At 39.0% G+C, this 17,844-nt stretch overlaps 1 protein-coding gene across 1 annotated transcript; it reads right to left on the bottom strand.

Moving 5' to 3' along the window:
- Positions 1–1,161: 1,161 nt before the first annotated feature.
- Positions 1,162–17,288, bottom strand: LOC146647788 (vesicle-associated membrane protein-associated protein A-like). Its single transcript, XM_085390343.1, has 6 exons — positions 17,101–17,288; positions 10,140–10,292; positions 8,318–8,421; positions 7,254–7,334; positions 3,532–3,711; positions 1,162–2,204 (listed from the first exon to the last, which is right to left on the bottom strand). Exons 1-6 carry the CDS (start codon positions 17,156–17,158, stop codon positions 2,043–2,045), a joined length of 738 nt encoding a protein of 245 aa, XP_085246469.1. The 5' UTR covers positions 17,159–17,288; the 3' UTR covers positions 1,162–2,042.
- Between the last annotated feature and the right edge of the window lie 556 nt (positions 17,289–17,844).

Here is a 17,844-nt window from a genome sequence, read left to right as displayed (position 1 = left end):
ACCCACAGCTTAAAATAATTGGTGGTATAATTGGTCATTACTACAGCCAATCATATAGCAGCAACGCATGGGTAAGAACACCTGCTGGACTTCAAACAGAGCACCAGATTGGAGAAGAAAGTTGATTTACAACTTTGAACATAGTTGCTGGGTTTTCCCCACACAGCCATTTCTAGAGTTTACAGATAATGGTCTGAAAAGACAAAAAACGTACAGCGAGCGGCAGTTCTCTGGGTAAAAATGGCTTGTTGGTGTCAGAGGAGAATGACCAGACTGCTTCAAGCTGATAATGAAGGCAACCTTAACCACAGTAACAATAACAACAGTGACCTTTGGGATGTGGTGGAACGAGATTCACATCATGGATGTGCAGCTGACAAATGAGCAGCAACTATGCAATACAATCATTCAATATGTCTGAGAATCTCTGAGATATATACCATAAAGAATGAAGACAAAAACAGTACTAGCAACGTCTCACTCAAAGGGGCCACTCTGTACTTCAAGCATACAATTATGCAACTTTCAGCTCGTCTCTTAACACTATAGTCACACAGCCAAAGTCTAACATGCAATTCTCCAACTCTCTAGCGCCAAACAGAGAGAGAGGGGGAGAGAGAGAGAGAGAGAAAAAAAAAGTGGTCTTTTACCAATGCTGCAGTGAATCACGTCACTTTGTGCTTTAACAGAATAATTGTAGGTTTCAACTCCGTGCAAAAAGAAAAAAGTAAAATAATCAGCATCTTGTAAAGAACGCTTTCTCATTTTACCAATCAGGCTAACAAAAAAATAAAAATAAAAAATTTAGGAACAAGCTTACCACAGATGTTCCCCCCTCATCTGGAATACTATAATGTACCAGAAATGCATAAAATTACCTTGGCGTAACCGACAGTGACAGCGCCTAGTTTGTGGGAGCTCAAACCACAAGAAATGTACAACAATCCCTTCCTCGCTAACTCAAGTACAGCCCAAAACTTCCATCTTGATTCATCTGACCAATCTAGGTTACATCAAAATATATACATATATATCCACTGCAATACCTATGAAGCAGAAATATAAAGCAAATTTAGAAACGCAGGGTAATTCATATACTGTACTGCATTGTACAAACACAAAGTAAAACATTGGCAGCAACAACAAGCAGGAAAAGACAGCTATGAAAACCACATTTTTCATTTTTATTTTTCAATGTTGAATACCTTTGACAGGACTTTAAGAATGGAAACGTTATTTCAGTCAATAACTGCCTCAGAAGGATATACGATTTGTATAGTAGTAGCAATAATAATAATAATAATAATAATAATAACAATAATAATAATAAGTCTGTATTTGTATTGTGAGATCAAGACAAATGTACAAGAAGGAGGCACCTATATCCCCAGCTGGGCCTGAACATTCCAACACAAGTAGAAGAAATTACAAACCGAACAGATTTTACTTCAGAGGCAATCCAGCAACAGGTAGCAACGTCTTTATGATGGAAGTTCTTTCCTTTTTTGTTTAAAAGGATTTAAAACGACATTTACAAGACACCTAACATTCCATTCAATTCCTATTAAAAACAGAAGTAGAGGGAGAGGGGGGGGGGGAGATATTATTCTTTTGAGCGCTTCTTGCCCATGGTTAACTCTAGGTGCATCTTCCATGTTGACTGATAGTATACAACTTTCATTGTCCCACCACACTGGATATCTGGATTATACAGGCAAAGAAAAAAAAAAAAAAAAAAAGAAAAAAAAAAAAAAAAAACACAACAAAGAAGAAGGGGGGGGGGGGGGGCAATCGCTTTTTGTCGCCTTTCCTCACTCAACTCTGTGCATACTAACTGTGTGAGATTGTAAAAAGGCGGCGCCTTCAAATGATACTGTACAGATGTGTTCACTGTAGGCCACACTACCAATGATATGGCAAAAGTCAACAGAAAGACTTCTCGGTTTTTCCAGGCCTTTTTCCTTTTCTTTTTTTTTTTTCCTTTTTTTTTTTTTAAATTCCAGAGCCGAGGCGTGGGATACGGCTGGCATGCTTCTCCCAGTCTACAAGATGAACTTCCCTATGAAAAATCCGATGAAGATGGCTGCTATGACAACGAGGAGGGATGGTAGGGAGGCGGCGCTGGCTTCCCGACCGAGCAGGCTGGTCGAGTTTGGTGTCATGTGGTCTGAGCGGGGCATCTTTCTCATTCTCAAACCTTCGTCCTGTGTAAAGAACAGAAAACAAATAAAGAAGAGGAGTGAATAAGGTAATAAGATTAGTAAAACACAAGCACGTTTACAGAAATTCTCAAACTTTGAGCCCAGACTTGCAGTTTTCTGTCCCAGTGACTACTGCACTTAAACTCATGGTTCACTCCCCATTGTTGAGAGACGGACTACGAAATAAGCAACCACAATATTCCAACATAGCAGTCGAGTTGGAGAATTTCATAGTGATACTAAGGAAGGAACAATGCTGTATATGTAAACAGAGAGAAAAAAGGTGTCCAGCGTCCTGCTGGGCTGCTGTAAAACCATCTCCAAAGTCAAAAAAGTTAAATTTGCAACTTGGATGCGCATTTTGAGCTTGTTCAGCCTTTTAACATATGTACTCTAAGACACACTTTCCAAGGCCATTCCCCTCATCTCACACAGTGAGAGAGCAGATGCTGAAAATCTGTTCTTATATATTTGCAGAGAGGTCACTAATGACAACTGAAACTGGCAGAAAACTGAGAAATTTCTCTTTACTTTGTGACCTCACTGTGGAGAAGACAATGTGTAATTTTCCCACTTTTAAGTACAAGAGCATCAAACTAGATGCACATCCTGTCATACTCCAACATACATGCCAACAAGTCATCTAATAGTTCAAATGAGTGTCCAATACCCTGAAAACTATCCCTCCCTTTTCCAGTTTGCCTCAGAAAATTCCTGTTGTGTCACTTATCTAGCTTATACCACAAACAGAGCAATAACATGCAAATCCATACATTTTAATCTTTTATTTCAACTGATTTTTGCATATCATCTTGCATTCTTCAAACAGAAGAGGTGCGTTCATCCTGCTGTTTTCCAGCAGAGGGACGCGTCTTTCCCTTGCTAATGCTGAGACTGACTGCTAGGCCCTCAGTGTAGCTGTCCCTTCTCACTGCCTGGTTGTTGTGAAGCGTGCATTAGAATAAAAATCTGCATTCATACAACTACACAAAATTCATGTTTCCACTCTGACTGCTCTAACAAACCTCTCTCATCCTCAGTTCAACGCTCTGGAAGAGCCAGAGGTGAGAAGTACCCAGCAAAACACACCCACACAACATGCTGTGTTGCATTCAAACATGTTGCTGTCACAAGCCTCTACGGAGTTTGAAACAAACACACTCAAAACCACCAGAGAGTAGTATGATGTTGGTGTGTACTCACAGGCTCGTACAATTATATTTGACAGTAAATCCCTATTCACACTTTGTTTCAGTTTTATTCTGTGTGGAATGCATTAGCATTAAAAATCCAAGTGTTTGACTACAATTAGTTACCAATCATATCCAACCTTTAATTGCCGGTTCTCCTCACTCAGCTTGTTCATCTCAGCTTGCAGTCTCTTGCACTTCTCCACCACTTTCTTCATCTCCGCGTCGTCCGCTCCGGCAGCGATAGGCACCGCGGCTGCCGACGACTCCGCCTTCACGGAGTTCATCACGGGGGCGGCTCGGGTCGCCTCCACGTCATTCTGCCCAACAAAGAGAGGATGAGGTAAGGCCCAGTATGCCCTGGGCTAAGTATGGAGGTTAGCCTCTAGACGGACGCATGAGCCAAAAGAAAGGCGGCCTTGTTCGAGGGCCCCGAGGCTCATGGTGCCAGATGAAAGAGACAAGCAAAAAGAAAAAAAACATGTCTTTCCAAAAGTCATGGTGGATGTGGCTTTGTGTAGTGGCACAGACAGCATGACAACATGAGGGGTGGAGGGGAAAAAAAAGAGTGCTGCATAGTAGCAGATGAACGTTGACAATCAGTACGAGGGCAGGATCTGGGTTTTTCCTGGCTCAAAAGCAGACCTTTAGGGAGTGACTACGCTCTTGAGGATGATTGGCCAGCACATAGTTAAGGCATTGAGTACTTAATAGAAGTTTATCCTGATCATTCTGGGCCATTTGTTAAACAAAAACATATTTCAAGCTTGAGTAAATAAAACTACATTAAAATTAAAATCTTCCTGGAGGGTAACAAATAAAACCCTCTGGACATCATATCGCTCCCACAAGTCAGGCATTTATAACGAGGCCTACTAAGGCTCAGATAAGCAATGAAAACAAGGATGACTGATCGTACACAAACTGAATTTATTTTTTTAAGTCTTAAAAATGACCTAATGTGAGCCTGCAGAGGAGTTACTTATATATTGGGGGACCACACACACACAAAACCTAACTAACCTAGGTAACTCTGTAACAAAAACAAAAAGTCTGAACTTCTCTTTAAATTATTAGGACATACAGTGGAGGCACTAAGCTACACTAACATCTTTTTCATTAAAGCTTTCACCTTTTCTCACCTTACAAAAAAAGTTAGAGCTGCCTTTGTTATTCAGTGTTTCACATCAGCAGCGAAGACAAAGTTAGCTGTTGAAATGCAAAACGCACTGACGAGCCACGATTCCTGTGGGCCACAAGAATTTGATGCATGCTAAAAAAAAAAAATATACATCTAGTAATTAAACATTTACATATAACATTTCTCCTATGCTCAGGAACGTCAGTATTGCTTACACATGTCCCTTTGGTCTTTATTTAAGTAGAGAGGTGTGACAGTAAAACACGTTGCTGTGTCTTTCTCTTTGTGCGACCTGCTACACCCTGATACATGGTGCACACAACTGCCGTCACTGCCAACACCTGGAGCTACCAGAAGGTACATTTACATAACAGTCGGTGGTTTCACTGATCTGGGCAACAAAATGAATTTTTCAAAGTTTGGAAAACTGGCAATAGAGCACAACACAATTAATGTATTAATTAATGTATTTTAGGAGAGACTTCAGGTTCTGATTACTTTTATGTGTTAAGCAGCACAGATTTCCCAAGTTTTCAATAAATAGTTTAGGGATATTTTCATTGACACAAGGCTGGCATGACCCACGCTAACATGTTCCTGTAAGCAGAAGATGACCTTCGGTACTCTGTGAATAGGTTCCATATTTTAAACACTCACACAGTACAATCCAGGAGGCACGTGGCCTGATCGGTCCTCAATTCATTCATAAAGAACTCCCTTCAGCTACAAAAAGAACTTGTGGAACAGAGAGTACAAGTCCTACAGATGCCAGATGCTTGTTCAGTATCATGTAGTAGTGCCTGAGAGTACACGACGAGAGAAAAATAAGACATTCAGGGCATTTAAAACTGCGAATATCATCCGAGTAAATATCACGATATAAACATAACTGCGTGCACAGAGATTTCAGCTATGGCTACTTTTACAAATAACTTCTCAGAGACAAAAAGTTAAAAGCTTTTTGTTTTTTGCTGAATAGTACAGGGAGAGATCTCACTTTTGAGCAGGGGTCTTGTAACAGGTATCCCATCATGAAGCATTACTGTCTGTGCTTTTTTAATTAAAAAAAAAAAAAAAAAAAAAAAAAATACACGCACACGCACACACACACACGAAAATTTCATCTCCATCCAGACAACAATGAGACCAAATCTAAGTTTAATGCGTAACATTTACACTTATGAAACCTGAATTTGATTAAAACAAGTGGAAAAACTGATTATTTATAGCACAATTTAGGATTTATAGTCTTTATAGCCCATTTTCCTCGATCCAAACCACATCAGACCAGGTCTAGATAAAAACAACCGCTGCAGTACATGAGACTGATCAAATTAAGGCCAGGTCTTTGATCTAAAAAAGGTTATGATTCAAAGTGACACATACTGATGTCCTGACATAAATAAGAGGAAAGTATCATCTAGTTTCTACTTCAGTGGTCCCCATAATAAGAGTGAATCCTACTCAGATTTGCATATCTTGGATTAGGAACTTAACCCTGATATTGTATATCACGGGGTATGTCCTATTAAGATGAGGGAAATGTGCTCCTACTTACACACAGTTCACAGTCAGCTGCTGGAAATAGAAAAATTATCCTAAGCAACACTGGTCCTACAAAATATAACTTATTTAATCAGTCAACACTGATTAGCTGTGAAAAAGTAAAGCCTGCTATCAGTCAGATAATCAGAATCCGTTCACTCGCAGTTTTTTGGTTTTCTGGCTACGTTGCAGTATTGATCTGACCTAGGGCTGTTCGATAGATATCGGATGACGATATAAAAACGTCTATCGTTTCATTTTACGCTATCGTTTGTTTCATGGTGTCACAAATAAACTGTTTACGGCAATATTTTCTCATCGTTTTGATGGTCACTGTAGTGGCTATATTAATTTCTTAAAGTTCTCGTATAATTAATATAACCACACTACTGACGAACAAGCGCCTGTTTTTATGCATTGTCGTTAGCAACAATAAGGGTAAAACCATCGCGTGTCTGCGTGTTTATTTTCTACGTAAACCTTTCACAATAAAGCTCAAGATCCTGTTAAGACTTTTCAAAATAAACTGAACCACGTGAAAGAGTATGCAGAGTATTTACGGATGAGAAGCAAGAAAAGAGCCGTCAGGTGCTAAAAAAATAAACCTTAGACTCAAACATTAGAACAGGCTTTTCCCCGCAGCACACCGTGTAATAAATACTTACAAAGAAAACGGCGGCCGTTACAACTTATGTCTAAAAATGCCTCGTTTCATACATCGTTAAAAACACTCGACTCCAGGTACATGACGCGCAGCTGGAAACACTTCACGCAAGTCGAGCTGCCTGAGATTCACAGAAAATTTTAAATTTTTGTGATTTATATCGTTATCGGGACGATAGATGTCTTATATCGGGATATGAGATTTTGGTCATATCGCACAGCCCTAATCTGACCCATTTAAGCTTCATCCTCTTTACCAACCTGACATAGTTTCAGAAGCATATAGAACCACTGCTCCATGGGCAGTGTCTCAGCCTGTAAATCATCACACTGCTATTCTAACTGCACCTAGTTGCTGAACATTGTTTTAGCTGCAAGATGCTGCAGAGATCTTACACTCTGCTCTCGACACAGGAATGTCATGCTAAAACTATGCCAGACAATTTTTATTTTTCTAGAGTTTTTAGTAGCGCATATCCAGTTCAAGGAGGGACTCTGATCATTGCACCTTACCACTTTATCATTTTCAGATGGCAGCTCAAAGACACATCTCAGCTTGGAGTCCATGAGATCATCTGGCTTTGCATCTTTCCACTAGTGAGGATTTAAAAGCAAATGAAAGCATGTTATTCATCAACTTGAACTTCTAGCAGATTAGATTCTGTTCACACATGCACATATTAAAACTGTGCCAACTACTTCACATTGTATGTACAAGCAATTTAGCCTTAAAATCTATATAACACAGGCGCAGCTTCATTTCCTTTTATTTCTGTTTATTTGAACTATTTTCAACATATTTCAAAATGGCACCACCCAGACTCTGAATTTATAAAGAAATAAAGTAGAAAAGTATAGTACAGACGATAAAATAGAAAAGAAACAAAAGATTAAGTCACAACATGAGACTCCATTTTATACATCAGCACCAGTCAGACCTCGGTTTGTCTATACTATACTTCCTAAATTTTAAACCTCATTCAAAACAAGTCCGTTCATGAATACAATGACAAGGTATGTACAGGTTTTACTGGCTGACCGAGTCTCTGCTGTCCCCTGGTGGATAACTGGAAAATGCTTCAGAGTAAGGAAATTAACTCGGCAGATGATGATAACCCTTCAACTTAAAGTTTAACAGTAAAAGACTTTCTACTATCAAATATCATACATGAAATGTTTTCATTGAGTCAATCAAGTTAATATTTTAAAGCACAAGTCATGTGCATGTGATACTGGAATGCATAGGGCTCCTTTTACCAATAAAGACCGAACAGTAATGTTTGTTTTTACATATAAAAGGAAATGTGGAAGAAAGACAAAACATTTAAATGGGGATTTTTTTTAAGCTGATCAACTGTTTTATGTGAAAGAATTCAATAAGTATTAAAAACTATTCAGTTCAACAGATTTTAACTAGTAAGGTTTACCGTTTTGTTTGTGCAAATACTATAGTCATGCTTCCACTTTGACACATTTAAATGACTTCGGAGCTACGTAACCAAAGGTACACCTCTGTGTTATTCGCTGCAACATTAGAAGCAAAATAATGGGTTCAAAAGTAAATCCCAGTCACTTACCAATGATTCCATGTCGGTGACGTTTGGCGGGGCGAAAATAGTCTGCACCATGAATTTGTGTTTACTTTTCTCATTGGGGTCATAGTCAAAGGGCTGTAGCATGACTGTAAAACAGAAATGATCAATGAGAACTGTTTGAATAAAAGCACATCTATACACAGAAAACAGATCGCATAAACAGTCAGCATACTAAACACCAGAAATGACCTGTGAAAACGTCCGAGGCATTGTTTTTACAGCATGTTTTTTTAAATTTATCAGTGATTTTTTTCCTCTTTACTCAACTTTTATTAAAAATAGATTCCTTTTTTTTTTTTTTTTTTAACAAAAAGGTAAATTTACAGTTTTTCAAGGTACTTTGGAGGATGATTGTTCCAAAGCATCTTTAGACCTTCTCAGTGTTCCTTTGTACTTCATGCTGTTAAGACCAGGGGGGCACACCATCTTCTGAAGGAGTCCTTATTGTACTTTAATGTGATTGTGTGAGACCAAACGGGTACCTCCCCAATGACACTGAAGGACCAATAAGAATCTAACTTTCGTAGCTCCTAAAAACCTGATTGCCTGAATTAAATTAATACACACTTCAGCGAGTCAGACATTCACAAGAGATCCATTTTGGCATCCTCCCTCCCTTCTTAAATAGGCTCATTAAAGGATCTATTGAGTTTCAAGAGGATGTCATTCATTTTCCAACTTAATTCAATACAAGCTCGCAATGTCATTGTTCACTAAAAGCATCAAAGAAATAAAGCCCTCTGAAACTTTAATGTGTGGATATTTCTGCACACAAACATTGAAATAATGCCATTTGTCATACACTAAACTGGCAATGTTTGCAAAGAACAAACAGAAGCAGTGCATTTAACCATTATGGAATTTAAAAGCACAATAAACATTACCAGGACTATGGTGCAAAAGTGCTTTGAGACGTTTCTACAGACATTCACATGTAGTAATGCTGAGCACGCTGGAGCTCAAATAACTTTAAGTTGCTAAACCTGCTGGAGGAAAAGGGTCACCGTTTTAAAAACAAGCAACCCATTTTCCCCTTTCACTGCAGTGAGTTGAAACAGTGCTTGTAGACAATGCAGGCAACTGTCTTTAAAATGACTAATGAATCTTAATAACCAGCCAAATTGAAACTAATCTGGCCCAATAAACCCCATTTTGCCTGCAGCCAAATTTACATACCAAAAAAGATGAAATTATAACCACTAATCAGAGTAATGTATTACTTCAATTAAGATGCTGATATGGGTTGCTTTCAGATGTGTTCTGTTAATATTCCTCATTATAAGAAGTTTTGCTTTATCTCAACTCCAATATTTCTGTTAGGCCCCAGTGGCCACCCTGAATGGACAATTGTGGAGCCTAAACACAACAAACTGATGGTACCCAAGCTACCTTAATGTCATCAGCAAACATAAGATAAACCAGCATTCAAAAGATATAGTAATGTATAGCATCTTAGATAGGTTAACTTGCTTAAAGGAAAACTGCTGAGATAAGGTCTCTGGCACAACTTGATCTACTTCAAAAGGTAGACAGAGAAGACGATAAAGCCTGAAGAAATTAAAGCTAAAGGAACTCTTGTTGTACACAGAACAACTTCATTGCTTGTGGCCTTAAGGGTCATGAGAAAAACATCATACAGAAATCATTGTAAAAACAGCATAGGTCACTTGGACTTTTTTCCCCCCTAACTGAAATCTCCAACTTGTTGACCTATGACTGAACATTTCCTTTATTCGCTAACACTCAGTCCGAATCTACATGTTCAAATGGGCGGCAAAAAGACAGTTAACAAATAAAAACTTACCAGAGATGTTGACGCTTGATCCAGGATCGATAACGCCGCTGTTTGGCCGTACGCAGTACCTACGTGGCGCTGTCGTTTTCACTTTGAAACACACTCTTCTGTCAGAAGGGTTCCTCAGTTTGAGGTTGGTGGTGACTACATCTGTAAAAGGGCCTGGAAAACAACACACAAAAAAAAAAAAAAAAAAAAAAAGCAGCGTTAGCTTTGTATTTCAGAGCACAGTCTCCAACACTGGTGTATGGTTCAAATCCAAAATTCTGAAAACTTCACAGATGACTGTAGGGCTGCTCGATTATGGCAAAAATGATAATCACGATTATTTTCACTGAAATTGAGATCACGATTATTTGACGATATTTATTTAACCCTTTAAGACCTACCATAGAACCAAGTCCACCAGAGATTATATTATTTTTTTTTTTTTTTTACATGCTGTAGTGCCATTTGTGGGAGCATTTCAAGTTGCTATACATCAATACAACTGTTATAGCCCATATTTTAATAATATGTATGCATTAAGTCCATAGTAATTACATAAATTGCAAAAAAGTGCAATAAACTACAAAAAAAATTGAAAATCGCTTTTGTTTTATTTACATATATTTCTACTTGGAGAAATTTAAGAGGTTTATCCCTCAAAACTTTAAATACAATAAAGTTGCAAAAAATAGTTTCCCACCACAGGAAATTTATTTTGAGTGTCTTCATAGTTTTATTTTGGAGATACAGCAATTTTTATATACTGCAGGAAAAACAAAAAACAATCCTATGATGCAAATTTGCAAAGAAAACAGCATGTGCATCATTTCACTGTGGGAAGTGTTACGAACAGCTGATAGGAACGGCAAAGCGTGTTTCTGGAATATTATGTTTTTGTTCCTGCAAGCGCTTTTTATGCAATTTTTGCAAAGCTATATGTGGAACGAAACCGTGACCGAGGACAAGCTGATGGCATCAGATGTAAGTACAACTCCTCCGGTTTCATATGCAAAACAAATTATTGCGCTAGCTTACACGGTTCAGGTTCTACAGGGATTTAAAAATAGTTACGCAAAACGGAGCGTGCTGCTCTGACCGGCTTTAAAGGGTTAACAATGACTTTTAAAAAATAATATAAAATAGTGTGCAACACCACTGAAGTTTTTTGTTGTTTTTTTTAAACTCTTTTCAACCAACGGCAGTCACTCTCCTCTCCAAATAACTTCTGCTTAGCTTTCCGAGCTTCCCTCGGGTCCTCTTAATCAGCGGTCTCCAACCTTTTTTGCACCACGGACCGGTTTATGCCCGACAATATTTTCACGGACCGGCCTTTAAGGTGTCGCGGATAAATGAGGGAGGGGCTAATAATCGGCTCAGTCATTTTTAATGATCGTTGAAAGCCCAGATCGTAATCGTGATTAAAATTCGATTAATTGAGCAGCCCTAGATGACTGAAACTCCTAGAATTAAGCTTTTATTCCCCCCAGTAAGTCTGCTAGATTAAAAAAATGCCACAATACTGAAGAAGATGGCTACATGTTTACACAGCAGTTCAGAAATTCAATATTTCAGGTTACACCTCCTCCCTGGAAGACAGAGAGGCATGCTGCGTTTTGGCGCCAAGCTTCAAAAAGACATTTAAAAAGGATTAGCTGAAAAATACTGACATGTAACTCAATTACAACAACATGATTAAGAAGCCTTATTGAATAGCAGGTTTCTTGGCTTGAGGCTACACTGTAGGGTAGTTTTTGCCACAAGTACAACAACTAGAAATCCATCAGCTGTGAAACTCTGTACAGATTTTGATGCAAGTTTTTTTGTTTGTTTTTTTAAATCCCTCTTTTTGCTAGAGAATTGCACATCTTCATATCATTTTTATTACTTGAATAAACAGGTTTTTAGGCTTCCTGCTCCTTTTCACACCTAATCGATAAACTGATGGCAGTCAACAAGGATGAGTCATCTGTACATCCCTCGTTATAACATAGGCTTTATGAAGACATGAGCTTAATTTAGACTTCCGCGAGAAATCTATGTCCTATGTCCAACTAACGTTGCGGGCTGTGTCGACCCAACATGTAGTTACATTTCTCAGGAGGTGCACGTCAGGTTACATACAAGGTTACGGCAAAGAAACTTTGAGAGAAAGACACCAAGTTTCACTATTTGGGGATGTTAAAATAAGAATCTTTACTTATTTTTTGTTCTTTTTAATAACTGTATAGCCTATCCAATACAGATGGTGGGGTGGAACGACCTATGAAAGCACAGTTTCGCTTGGGATATCAAAGATTACCTCTTTTTCCTGTATGTCGCTCAAGTGATCACCTGAATCAATTACCCTTCATGTCTCCAAAACAGCTAATTTCATATAGACATCCCATGATGATGCTGACTGGTTACGTATCAGGAGATCAAAAGTTGCACAACAGCCCACCATCTTGTGACACCACTGGCTTTAAATTAGGTCCTTAACCACGGTCAGCACTATCGAGCACGGATTGAACATATCATGTTGGAAAAAACAAAAAAACAACAAAAAAAACAAACAAACAAAACAACAACACACTTCTTGCCAAGTCAGAGGTACCCCAAACTCGATCAGCGCAATTAGGCTGGGAGTTTGGACAATGTCTCATGATGTTTGGTTAGCTGGGAGCACAGCATGGATGTTATAAATCATGTTTATAGAGTTTACCTGCCAGATAATTTGCAAGCTCATATGATTATTCTGATGTAACATATGTCAAAATATCCAAATTTGTGAATTTAGACACAGCTACAACTTAATATTTTTATGGGCTCTGTTAACAGGTGTACATCTTCATGCATGCAAAAAGTATAAAAGATGCGCTTTACTACAGTGATGTAGTAAAGCGTTTATGGAGCTTCAAGTTCAGGATTTTCAGCAGATGATTTTGGCGTTTTGAGCCTGGCCATAATGATGGAGGGTGGATCTAATGCCGCACGGTCATTGGCTAACAACTTGTGCTTTACAAGTTGCAAACTTGCATCCAGACAAGGACCAAACTGCTTGTTGTGTATTACTTTGAAGCTGACGGTGGTCTCGGGTCCAGGTTACGGTTTCCTAGGTAACAACCTAACCTAACATATTAAATGAGTCATATATTACCAATAAATAAAACCTGTTACCCAATAGCTGCCAGGCTTCAAAATTTGAAATACACCTTTTTCATCATTTAAATTACTAGTACAAAAATTTTACATAGGTATCCAAACTAGTTCCCCCATATCTGCATTTTTTTTTTAACACTTCTAAAAATATCAGAACAAACCAAGAAACAGAAATATTCTTTCTACTTCCACAAGTTCTAAAGGTTGGCTTTATTTCTGGAGTTCAAAGTCAGCATTTAGCCTTGATTCATGCTCTGAAAGATAAGAAGGAATGCGTGACCAGAGCAGAATGGCTCCACCCAGCTAATACCAGAATGTACACTTGTGTGCCTACTGGGGCTTTTTTTTGCTTTTCAAAAATCACAGGTGAGTCACAAAATGCCTTCATACAAACTTGAAAAACCTCATTGTTAATGGCGTGTACTTCGAGGATCTTTGTTCTTGCTACACAGATGAGTTATAAAGAATGACTTGCTTCCTGACAGAACAATACCAGGTTGTTCTAAACAGAGCCTACCTGTAGTAGTATGAGAACCAGAAACAATGTCTATTATAGCTTCAGCACTATGCTATACTAGCTTTTGCACTATGATGCTGGAAAGACTAGGTAAAAACCATGACTTTTTTTTAATTTTATAGACCTAAACAGAAAACTAGCACAGATGAGTAACTGCTTCTATAAGCTCGAAATTAACTGAGCCCAAAATATTTCTACCTTCCGTGCGTTTTACACAATGATCACTACTACACCAAAGCCTAAAACTGGAAAACAGTTGTGTGCATCAGATATCCCACCCACATACTGCAGCTTGCATCCACTGCCCAACACTAAGATGCCACCTTTTCTCAAGCAGCATTAGCAGCACCTCTCTCATCTTGTTGCACGTATGCTGAGTTAGGGTCCCCCCAGGCCAGTCCTGCTCTAAAAATACCAACCAAGGAAAGGAGGGCTGCCCCCTCTAGCTTGCTGGAGGAGTCCCAGCAGAGGCTCTAAAACAGTCCAGCTTTCCAATACATGCAGACCGATTTAGCTCTGTCTCTGTGAAGGTAAAGAAGCTGTGGTCATCGTCCTTCTCCTCAGATTGCTTCTTCACATGAAAAACCGAAGCCACTTAAATGTGGGCCATACAAAAATGTAAAAACAAAACAAAACACAAAAACAAGGGTGGGGGGGACAGCTCCCAAATTTAAGTGATGCATTCTTTAGGGATTTAGTACTTGGGATTAGAGGTCCCCCCTCCAATGTAAGATTTAATATGATGCTGGTTCAATAACAGGTTAAGTGGCCAAAGGGCTTAACAGGTATAAAGACTTGAGTCTCTAAACACGACCGGTTAAAAGTATGACAAAACTCTGGTTTGTATGAAAGCAAATGGGCCACTATACTGGAATTATCATACATGTTCTAAGTTAGGGTTTAATTTACCACAGCATAAAATACACTTTTGTTTATTAGATAGTCATAAATAACAGGAAGGTTCACAGACTTTTGTTAAGTAAGACAGAGTCATAAACATGTGTAGTCCCTACAAAAGGACTATTTTGATACAACCAAAACCCTGATATACAACATACAATATGCTTCCAGGTTCTACTGCTAGGACATAAACATATTTTCATTATAATTTACATTTTATATCAAATTGTTAGAATGTGGTTTATGACCCAGAAATTGGGATTTTCTTACATGTGCAGTGGATTAAACATTTTGGCCTCTGTGCTAAAGAACAAAACGAGTCAATGAGGATCAGTAAACAATGATCAGTATGAACAGCATCATACTGATGCAATTTAGCTTTGCGTCCAATCCAGAATATAAAAAGCCAAAAGTTTAATCTGATGAGGGAAAATGTAAACCGTGTGACTGATCAGTAACAGGAATAAGTCAAATTAGAGTAGAATTTCTTAATCGGGTAAAAAGTAGAGGTCCATAATCAGATTATGACGAACCATGTGTCTACCATCAGGCTAAATACCCATGAAATTTTAACGTTCAGCTGGAGAAAGTTTCATATATTTATTCTGGTTTACCTCGTTGCTCCCAAAAAACAACCTGTCCGAGACAAATAAGACTATTGGTGGCTTTCCAACCATATGATTGAAGAATTTTATCATAATAGCACCATTAACCTGTTGTTTGATGCTGTTATTATGACATAACAAATGTGAGTTTAATCAAATGGTTACTACCTTTTCCAGATGTCTTTCAACTTAAGCCAGAGCAAGTTTTTACTGATTTACATCCATACCCCTGTCCAATTACAATGTCAGCCTGTTGGAAAAGGCTCCATTCACCATCGCACTTTCTGTTGCACCTTGCATGATAAAAACATTCCTGGATTTTAATCAATGTACACAAATTTTATAAGTTTCAGAGTTTTAACATGGGGGGGGGGGGGGGTGCGCCTTTATTTCACCTGTGTCATCGTCAAATACAGGCAAAATAATAATGTCCAGGGTGAAACTAATAATTTTTAGTTTCACCCTGGACACCTCATCACCAAAACATTCTAATTATTACACCCCACCCACAGACACAGCGGGTCTGGAATGTGAGCTTGTGTCCTTCCTAATGATCCTGTCAGACTACAACCAGTATCAATTCACACCTTGTCCAAACACCAGTGTCCTCTTATAACCTCGTCCAGGACAGTGGTACATTCAACAGAAAGAGAAATAACGGTCTAGTTCGCAAAAATGCTTCCAGCAGGCACAGAGCTTGGTAACTGGGACAAATACGAGAAGTGCTGTGCGGAATTTTGGGTCAAAATGAATAATGATGAGGATAAATAGTCCAACTGTGGAGATTGTTGTGTCACCCATGGCCTGGGAGGGCTAGCTTCATTGAAATCAGCGCCGTTTACTGCCACTTCATCCACTTGCCCACAAGAGCAACAGTTGGACTCACAAATGACCAAAAGTTATGTTCTATCTAGGACTTTTAAAAAATGTGATATGGGTCTCTTCAGGTCTGTCAGACGCAAAACAACACGGTTATACAACTACACAGCTACACATCAACTTTGGCATTAGCTGGCTAGCCAAGCTATCGTTAGCCAACGGTTAACTGACACATCACTGGACGTTATCACTACCAGGAAAAGCAATCAGTGCTGAATGCGCGAAGCACCCTGCTTTCCCATGAATGTGCCGTCCTGTTTTGCCCAGGATGCGAACACACGCTTAAAATTAGCCAATATCTAGCTAATAGGTTTAGGTCAACTGAACTAACGTTAGCCCGGTGTTGCTATTAAAAAAAATAAACTATCCATGTTGTTACAGTTCACGTTAGCTAACCAAGTTTGTCATTCCAACTGTCAGTCACTTTAACTGGCTTCACAAGTTCCTGCCACAGGTGCATCAAGATGAACGCTGGATTTTTCATTCTGAAATTAATTTCTTTCCAGGGAATAGCCTAAGCCACAAGAAACAACAGTTTACTCCTGCTAACACAACTAGCAACAGCATAGTAGCTGATATTAAAAGTGAAGACATACACAAACATGCTTCTTAACGTGTAGACTTTAACTTTCCTTTTTTTAAGCAGTCACTGACAGCCACATCCTTCCAGCTCTTTGCCTGGTACTGTCAGTAAGCTGGTACTGAATAGCAGGCCACCTGGGTGCACGCCTGCCCGGCTATCCACGTCACTATAGCGCCAGGCTGCAGCGGCCCGTCCGGCTCCCTGGCTAACTTAAAATGGCGGTGAATGCTAGCTAGCTTGCTAGCAACGAAATTCGCTTGAGGGAGTGTGAAATCATTGCTTCACCACCACCACTACCACTACTACTCGCTGGACATTTGACACGACAACAAGTAAATAAATAATATTTCATTCACATACCTTTAAATTTGAGGTCAGACGGAGGGTCGAGGATAAGGATCTGATCCAACTTTGACATGTTGGCTGAAGGGATGCACTTGATTTCGGTATCGTGGAGTTTACTAACAAGTGGAAATCCTGGATCCCTTCTGCCACTACTGAGTCAAACGCTGACTGAGCTCAGCGAGCATGTGGGTACAAATACTTGAACGCGCGAGTGCACAGCCCTCTGTTGCGCGCACTCGTGGTCTGGCAACTGATGCGATTATGGTACAGTAAACGAGTTATAATGTGTGGACACTGAAATAGACGTACGGGGAAGGAAAAACATGTTATAAAATAGTCTTATAAAATCCAGAACCAAGTTAAATTGTGCTTTATTGATTTAATCGAGAATTTTAATCAGGGACGTATGATAATCGCATGTCTGCGGTGTATACATGCACATTAACGCAGTAAATTCACTCTGCAGTAGTCTAGTTAAACCTGTTAGAAGTATTAGTGAACGTACATGTAACGTAAATGTAAGTGTTGTTTGTGGTTTAAAGGGCATGTTGAGGTTGGTGTGTAGCACGGGTCACATGTTGCCCTGGTAACAGTACCGGAGTGGTCACCCTTTAAAGATGTTTGTTTACGACGTAATCAATGTGTGCAATCAAACTAAACCACAGATTACTTAATCAGTATACTGATAACAGTATACTGAGTATACAGATACTAAGGGACTATAGGCCCTTAGTATCTGTATACTCAGTATACTGATAA

This window comes from Rhamphochromis longiceps, linkage group LG18 (genome assembly GCF_057381845.1).
Source record: "Rhamphochromis longiceps isolate RC_006_pf linkage group LG18, R_longiceps_female_GT1.1, whole genome shotgun sequence".
NCBI lineage: Eukaryota > Metazoa > Chordata > Actinopteri > Cichliformes > Cichlidae > Rhamphochromis > Rhamphochromis longiceps.
This window is presented reverse-complemented; position numbering and strand designations above follow the sequence as displayed.